This window comes from Anomaloglossus baeobatrachus, chromosome 4 (genome assembly GCF_048569485.1).
Source record: "Anomaloglossus baeobatrachus isolate aAnoBae1 chromosome 4, aAnoBae1.hap1, whole genome shotgun sequence".
In the NCBI taxonomy this organism is placed as follows: domain Eukaryota; kingdom Metazoa; phylum Chordata; class Amphibia; order Anura; family Aromobatidae; genus Anomaloglossus; species Anomaloglossus baeobatrachus.
The window spans coordinates 550874416-550883344 of NC_134356.1; the positions used below are offsets into that span (position 1 = coordinate 550874416).

Genomic DNA, 8929 nt, shown 5'->3' on the forward strand with positions numbered 1-8929 from the left:
TAAATGGAAATTCTAAAAAAAAATGTTTTTGTCTTTCAGTACATTTAATTGGAGCGTGCCATTTCTTTCTCTACTTGCCTGTTCCATACTCTTGGTTGCAACTGTTATCTTGTATTTTATACCGTTACGGTATATCATTCTCATCTGGGGTAAGTAATTTTTAGATCTTTAAATCTGAAAATTATACAGCTTTGGTCTTCCTACACGGCTCTAAACCGGACGTATCTAGAGGGAGAGGGGTTGAGGGAGATATTGTTACAACCACGACATGTTCAATAAATGGCACAGATTTCTAAAAGGACTGTACAGTATACAGTTTTTTAGCGTGTGTGTGTGTGTGTGTGTGTGTGTGTGTGTGTGTGTGTGTGTGTGTGTGTGTGTGTACGCACATATTTTGGTCCTGGTTGCAACACTTTCGTTGTAAAGTATTAAAGGGTTATTTCCATCTCCATGATCATATCAGAATATGTAGTAGGTGTAATATTTATTATTATTATTATTATTATTATTAGCAAATGGCACCAATTAGAAACGTTGTATAGTTCTCCTGATTTAGTAATGTCTCTTACCTCATGTTCAGGGCATTTCAGGATCTTAGGTATCCACTAGGTATCCGTGATTACGACCACACATATAGTCAGTTAGTTGCTAGTGGTCATAACCCAACGTCCTGTAATGCCCTGAACATGAAGTAAGAGACAGTTAATCAGAAGAACTATACTATATTTCTAATTAGAGGTTTTTGCTAATATTATTATTACTAAATCTACTACATTTTGGGATAGAACCTTGGAGATCGGAATACCCCTTTCAATGCTGCTTTAAGGGCTTCCACACACATTAAATATACATTTCCTAAACCAGCAATTTCTATAGGATTGTCCATCCATTTTTTTTTGTGTCTGTGGGATTCTGGTCAACCCTTCCCTGACAGATGAATTTAGGGGGTGAAGGATCCAACACTTAAAAACCTCAACAGTGTATCCTATCATTCAGAGGGAAAATGTCACTGGCAGAGGTGTTTGGCAGAGACTTTCTCATAGAGCACACAGTAGCACTTGGGCTAAGGAGATATGGTATTCTGACGCATTATCCAGCTTTAGTCACACTGCTATCCATCATCCTATATATACTTTAACATCTGCAGATAGTTTGGCTCAAATTACTACAGAGCATCATCTGATTAATATTGTGATTACCAACCACTGTAAGACCAAGGAAAAATAACTGTAAACCTTTTCAGGTTTAGGCATTTGAATCTGATTTTGTCATGAAATATACAGCTTCTTGCAGTGATATAGATAGTTCTTCAGGCAATCCTCCTTGGGAAAAGTGTGCAAAGTAGCTATCCGACTTAAGGAAAAAAATCTGTCCTTGTTGGTGCTTCTGGTTTGCCTTCTAGCCATGGTTGGCCCTTCTGGTGCTATTCCAAGCACACTTTAGGCCCTAAAATGCTAGTATGTAGTGAAGAAAATGTAAGAGGCAAAGAAAGGTGTAAATGTGTAGACTAATTTGCAGATTATAAAGTATATGTGCTAGACATTATGTAATGCAAATCGAACTGCATTCATTGTAACACTACATAGACCTCACAATCATTATTCATCCCTTCTGCCTAATCTGCATGCAGTGTGACATGGGTGTTTTCACACCGATCTAATATAATGAGGTTCTTAAGTTTGAAGCTAAATACTGTGAGATAAAGCATGGAAGACTGGGTGGCCATTTTTTATTCTGTTTTCTCTGCCTATAGAAATTAGTGTGTGATCAGTTTTACTTTACAAGAAAAATAAGAAAAAATAAAACCCGGACACCAGGTCTTCACACTCATTCCTAACCTGTGAATTTGCTCACACTGCCATAGCTGATGTGCTGGCATTCATTTTTTTTAAAGAAGGAATAAGCTCAAATGGATTTTTCTTTGCAGGCGTCAATAAATTTACAAAGAAGCTTCGGAACCCATACACCATCGACAATAATGAGTTTCTAGATTTTCTCTCTAGGGTACCATCTGATGTTCAAAAGGCAAGTTTTCTTTCTTTTCTTTTTTTTTTTGTTACTATTATACTGTTTTAATTGTACCCTGTATATTTACCATCCTACTTATACACAAAGTATGATGGCACAAAACTGATTTACAGGTACCCTTAAAGAAAACAGATTTGAAAAAAGATTTGTCCCCTATAACCTGCGGCTACCACCAGTAAGCTCTTATATATAGAATTCTAGAATACTGTATACAAGTGCCCAAGCTGCTCTGTATAACCTAAAAAACATCTTTTATACTCACTTGCGGGGCAGGGCAATCCGATGGGTGTCACTGGTCTCTGTCCGGTGTCTTCACTCCTTTCCAGCTCTGTGTGGGTGACACATTTTACGTCATCTGCACCGAGGTCTCCATTGCGCTCCTGCACACGCGCACTTGTCTCTGCCCTGCTGAGGGCAGGGCAAAGTCCTGTAATTCGCAGGTAAAGTTGAGACCGCCCGCTCATATGGACTACAATACTTTTGAGCTGACCTGCTTGGGGCAGAAAAGTGCGCGTGTGCAGGAGCGCAGTGGGGGCCTCTGTGTGGATGATGTAGGATGCAGCATCCATATAGAGCTGGGAAGGACGGCAGCAATCAAAAGAAGATAGGAGGTGCCAGACCAGAGATGAGCGATGCCCATTGGATACCGCCCCACAGTGGAGTATAATAAAAGCTGTTTTTCTAATGTTGTACAGAGCGGCCTGGGCTCTTATATACAGCATTCTAGAATTCTGTATAAAAGGGCTTACTGATGGTGGCCTCAGTTTTTATTAGGGACCAATCTGGTGGCCGGTTCCCTTTTTAATTTGTGCTTAAAATAAACTCTGAAAATATGATACTCAATGTCATCTATGAAACATTCATAGTGGCTGCAAAGTCTTTTTATTTTATATTTTATTAAAAAGTATTTGGGAATCTTTACCTTTAGTACAAGTTACAAATTTATCCTTTTTTAATACTTAAAGGGAACCAATCACCAGGATTTTCATATATAAGCTAAAGCCAGTGCTATACTGGCACTATCAGGCTGGTTATCTACATACCATTAGTGGTCAGCTCGGATGTTTAGGCTTTCAAATCCAAGAAAGTGAAGTTTATAAATTCAGCAGCTTCTTGAGTGACCGTTGCATCTGAGCAGATAATCTCTGGGTGGGTATTCATATGGTTTCCCCCCCCCCCCCCCGTTCCTCCCTCTCTCTGTTCTCTATGGTAAGTATTATTCAAACTATTTTTTTGAAGGACCTGTGTGAGGTCATACCCATGTGAGTTGGTATCCAGCCTTGTTGGCTGAGGCCCCGCCCCTTCTGATCATATGGGTACGACCTCACCACAGGTCTTTCAAAAAAGTGAATTGTTTGTATAATGTTATATATATATATATATATATATATATATATTATATATTATATATTATATATTATATATATATATATATATATATATATATATATATATATATAATATGTATGTATGTATTTGTATAATACCATAGAGGGAGGAACAGGTGGCAGGGGGGCGGGAATCCATATGAATACGCACCCAGAGATTATCTGCTCAGATGCAACTGTCACTGAAGTAGCTGCTGAATTTATAAACCCACCAATGTTTGCAAGGTTGTTAGACAGGGAGTTGTGTATGGGGGACATTCTGGCCATTTTAAAACGTGTTCAGCTAAGCTGAACGTCCGTGTGTTTGGGGAGCGCTGGCGGTAGCATGAGCACTCTGCCGTCTATCATAGCTTGCTTTACAATTCGGGGAAGAAGGCAGTGGAATTCTGCCTAACCAAAAGCTTTGCTCTTTTAAACATTTCTATTTGTGGCCCTCCAGTAGCTGCCATTTTATGGGGTTGCCACTGGATAAATGCTGAAATCTCTGACGCATGGTATACCTGCAATTTAGCTTGGTAAATAATGTTTGTCAAGCCTCACGCTTGTATGGAAATACCGGAGTCCTAGTAAATTTGTACTAGGTAGTCACAGGCATGTCACATGTCTGGCATACCATAATATATATAATCCCCTAGTAATGTTTCTAGGTACTAATGCTCATAATACCGGGTCTTCGCATGATTTTCCAGAGGCATAGGTAGGAGTAGTCACCCAATAGACATTAGTGTGCCACAAAAGCTATGGTTGTGTATATTAAACCTAATATTTTGCAGATCTCACAATATCATGGAGAGTAATGTGTAGGTTTGCTTATTCTGTACTGGTATGTGATGCCGACCTTCAGGAATGTTCGGCAAGAAATTGCTCCCCACTCTGCATCATCTCCTAGGTGGACCTCTTTACATAGATGAGGAAAGCATCATTTGTTGCTAGTCTTCACTGTACTATTAAGGCCCAGTCACACACAATGACTTACCAGCGATCCCGAAAACGATGCGACCTGATAGGGATCGCTGGTAAGTCGATGGGAGGTCGCAGTAGCGACCTGTATAACGATCTCAGCAGTCACTGTGACCCTGTCACACAGTGTCAAACACAGCGATGTGTCCTGCCCAGCAGGACATCACCTTTGAAGAAAATGGCCTGGACCATTCTGCAACGACTAGCGATCTCACAGCAGGGGCCTGATCGCTGGTAGATGTCACACATAACGAGATGGCTAACGGGATCGCTACTGCGTCACAGAAACCGTGACTCAGCAGCGATGTTGTTAGCGATCTCGTTATATGTGACGGTACCTTTACTCAGATCCATTTTATGGATCAAATTATTATATAGCAGAGTAGAGAAAAAAACCCGATATCACGCGTATGTGTTTCAGAACTGCACTGGACACACCTAACACACCTAGCATCTAACTGACAGTGTTGATTAGGTAGAATGGGTTTTCCAGTGGTGGCACACATGGCTGCAAACAGAGTATGATTTTTAGGTCTAGTTTGCCTTAGACAGGCAGTCCTTCTTTTGTTCTCACTTGTGTACCCGTCTATTTGAATTTACAAAGCAGACCCTGACCTGTCCCAAATGATAGGAATAAAAAACACATAAGTGGTAGACTGTGAGTCTGTTAGACCAAGCATACTGAGTTCTTCGGAGCACTTTGTGCAATGGATGTGTTGCTTTCCTCTTGCATTCCCTGCTTGTCATTCTTATTTATAGGCTTATAGTAAGGCTTGTTACACTTCACTAATGTGCATTTTTTGTTGTTTCCCTGGGGGCTTTTTAATTCACTTGTGTAGCACGTCGTAATAGCCGTAAGTCAGAAAAAAAGACACCTATTTGCCAATGCTAAAATCTGTTAGAAAACGTTCAGTCTCATTAAAATAAGATCTGCACTTAATATTTGCACATGTAGAAGTACCTCCATTCCGGCTACCAATTAATTCTCAGTGTTTTTATGTTTTGAAAATGATTCATTACCCCGAATGTTCTGTGGATTCCCTGAGTATCTCCTTGGGGAGCCATTAACTCACTTTGAAGAAAGCTAGAATTGCTTAATAGCAAACGTCATGTCTGTTTACTTTTTTTTTCAGGTCCAATATGCCGAGCTGAAACCTTACAGCAACCTAGGTGCCCTGAGAAAGAAGAGAAGCGGACTGTAGCTCATGAATACATTCTCTATCCGTGTGAAATGGTGCACTAGTGCATCATAAGCCTGGAACTTGAATAAAACCAAAGAACAGGATCCGAGGGGGCGGGTTCCCCCCAGAGTGTTCCTCTAAGATTGTCCATAAATAATGCAGGTTTCTGACGGGTTTCAGTTGAACCTTTATTTATGGGTGCAAAATAGTAATGTCCTTTTTGTAAGTGTATGCAAGTGTTTTTGTGTGTTGGAAAGGGAGGAAAAAAAGTTTACCATGATAGGACACAATCCATAAACGAAGCCTGCAGTTTACTATACAAAAGCCCTGAACACTGAAAGCTGTTACCTTGTGTCTACAAAAATATCTGTGTTCCTCAGTAACTGCACAATGTATTCTTATAAGTCGCCTTTAGTTGCACAATCCATGTGAGCTGCCGAATACTAAGCTTACTTGATTTTCTTAGATGAAGGGCTAATACACTTTTAGCAAATAAAGGAGCACAAATAAAAGAAATCAAAGTCTATTTTTTTTTTTCCAATGGATGGAAATCTCCGTTGGCCATGGGATGGACTAAAAATTTTTTACGGCACAGTTACCAAGTGTCCAGCATGTGATCACAACAGATTTTTATCCTTTTGGAGGAAAATGTGAAGGTTTCTTATGAATGACTGCAAAAAAAGGTCTTGAAAATCATGATGAATTGATAAGTTACTTGATTCTCCAATATATTTTTCATTATATAACGAACACCCTTTATTTGCAAAAGCTGGAATACATTTAAGAGGAAAAATATAATCTGCGCCTTACTGCCAAACTGTAAATAGTAATATAAAAGGAATATATTTATGTAATCTATTTCTAGAACTTTGTTGAACACTACAAAAATCCCATGAAAGATTTCAAGGATGAGGCCGATGTCAAGTAATGAGTGAACGTTACAATGATTTTTTTTTCTTTGTTTTGTTTTTTTAAACCGTTTCCACTACCATATGAAAACCCTTCTTCAATTCTAAATTAGTCGAGTGACTTGATGGTACACTAGTTGCAGCTATCACATTTCAATTATACTGGACTGCAACTCTCATGGGCGGCTGCTGATGGGCTGCAGCACTCTGCTGGTAGATACTTCGCCAACATGACAAACAGCGCTGGTCTGGGAGAATCCCACATACTTTATTTTATGTAGGCCATGTTGGCAATTAAAAGGGTTGTCCATTATTAGGACAACCTATTCTTAGTGTTTGCCCCCCCCCTTCACCATTAAAATAACAAATCTTATACGCTTCTTCGGTACCAGCACCAATCCGACAGTGTCAGCTGTGTTCGGACATATCAAACATCAGTAGGAAGTGAGTAGCCATCAACAGATCAAACTTCTTCTTGATGTTCGATTTAGTCTGAAAGCTAGGGGAGACTGAAGCCGGAGCTGAGTGGGCACAGTGCATTCATGACGTAACATCATCACGTGAGCCCCAATATAGAGTGTTCTAACACTTCTTGAACGGCGCTGGCACCGATGGTGACCACAATTGCTTTTAGTTTAATGGGGGCAAAAACTCTGAGAAGAAGTTGGCCAAGTAGTGGACAACCCCTTTTAAAAAAAAAAAAAAAAAAAAGGGTTCTCCCTCAGTTGTCAACCTTTTTAAAAAGGTTGTCCAAACATAATAATTTGACCAAGGCTTAGCTAATTAACACGGTTTTGGAATTTATATTTACTTTTTAATTTTGTGGCATTTATTTTTTAATGTTTTATTTGAAGGGTTGTTAGACTTTCAAAGTGAAATTGATTTATTATGGGAAGATGGTGTGTGCCAAAGATTCCTTATCTTTTATATGTCGAAGAAAAACTCCATAAATCTTATTCCATTTGTCTTTAGAGTCTATAAAATTGTGTTTAGTCTTATTATTTTGGCCATTCTTTTGGGATGTTCACGTACATTATATGTCAGAATAGTTTTATTTTTCTGATTTATATTGGTAAATTTGTATAGATGTAGATCTATGGTGTTGCACAATTCAGGTACGTTTTTATCAGTTAATATTCTCCAAATCTTTGTCGTCTTACGCTGATAATATGTATATAATCTAGTTTTAGAAAATCTAAATATATCAAATTACAGCATTTCAAATTTTTTATTTTCTATTACAGTTGAGAAAATTAAAATTACATTTATATTGGTTTACTGGACATTGTCTGCTTGTATATATTTAGATTTTCAGAATACATGACCGTTAATCATCCCTGAAATGTTAATTTTTCGATAATTGTTAAATGCTCTTTCAAATGTATAGCCTTTTCTGGTTAGAACTGTATTTTTGTAAAAAAAAAAAAAATATATATTTTTGTTTAACTTTCATTTATATGTATCTATATGTGGATCAGTTAGATTATATTAAAAGGAAAAATAAATTTGCCTTCTAGCTGCTTTTATTACTAAAAAGGCATGTATTTTAACCTGGACATTTCCAATGGTTCTTCGAATGGTAAGAAAAATTGTGTTGAAGTCTGTTCTATACATGGATACTTTGTCATATTTCTCTTTGAAGAAATCCTACTTATGCTCTGTTCTTCATCCCAGAGTTGAGGGATCTTTTTCTTTTTTTTTTGTTTTTTTTTTTACAAAATTTCAATGTAGTGCATTTCTTAGGTAAGAAATTATCATGTCGTCAATGATTAAACAGCCAGGGCCATGTTCACAAATCTGTGGTATGAAGTTTCGGTTTGAGAAAGCGTTTGGTACGGAAATGAAACTTGTAAATAAAGACTACTGTCTATATAGCGACGCTGTCTCCTCCTAACCTCTCAACTTACACGCGCCTGCGCAATAACATCACCGGTGCTCGCGATTTGAAAACAGTGCTTAGTCTTGCAATAGTCCCACTGCGCATGCGCGAGACTTCAGGACCACTGCGGAAGATGAGGGCGGCTGCCTCATTATGTAAATTAACACTGGGGGGGGGGCGGCGAACAGCGGCAGGACGGGGGATAAGAGACGAAATCCAGCCCGCCCACGGGGCCAGCAAACCTCATTACCATAGCAAAAGGTAATATTTTATAAAGTTGTTATTTAGGTCTGAAAGGGGGGCCAGTAGCAAGATGAACCTTTATAGAATGCAGCCCATGAGCTGCAGAAGGGGATTCTTTTAGTTTAATAGCGCAAATTCTGGTGACAGGTTCCCTTTATATAAATCCTTAAGATATGATATGATATATATTTTTGGACCTTGAGCACTGGAATTGGGGACTGCAGCTCTAGTAGTCATACTATCTTTGGGAGGAGATCTGCTCACAAATTCTCATTAAGAACATAAGGAAAGTAAGCTTCTCGAGGCCTGTGTGTCAAGTTTAGTTCATTCTCAATCATAGTA

At 38.7% G+C, this 8929-nt stretch overlaps 1 protein-coding gene across 2 annotated transcripts in view; it reads left to right on the plus strand.

Moving 5' to 3' along the window:
* The window catches only part of MCTP2 (multiple C2 and transmembrane domain containing 2), a 239582-nt gene extending 231295 nt beyond the window's left edge, over positions 1–8287 (plus strand). For both annotated transcript variants that reach the window (XM_075345977.1, XM_075345978.1), the window contains exons 21-23: positions 40–149; positions 1928–2025; positions 5510–8287. In XM_075345977.1, the coding sequence (XP_075202092.1) occupies positions 40–149; positions 1928–2025; positions 5510–5578 (277 nt within the window). In that variant the 3' untranslated portion in view covers positions 5579–8287. The remainder of the gene's footprint in view (positions 1–39; positions 150–1927; positions 2026–5509) is intronic.
* The last annotated feature ends 642 nt before the right edge of the window (positions 8288–8929 follow it).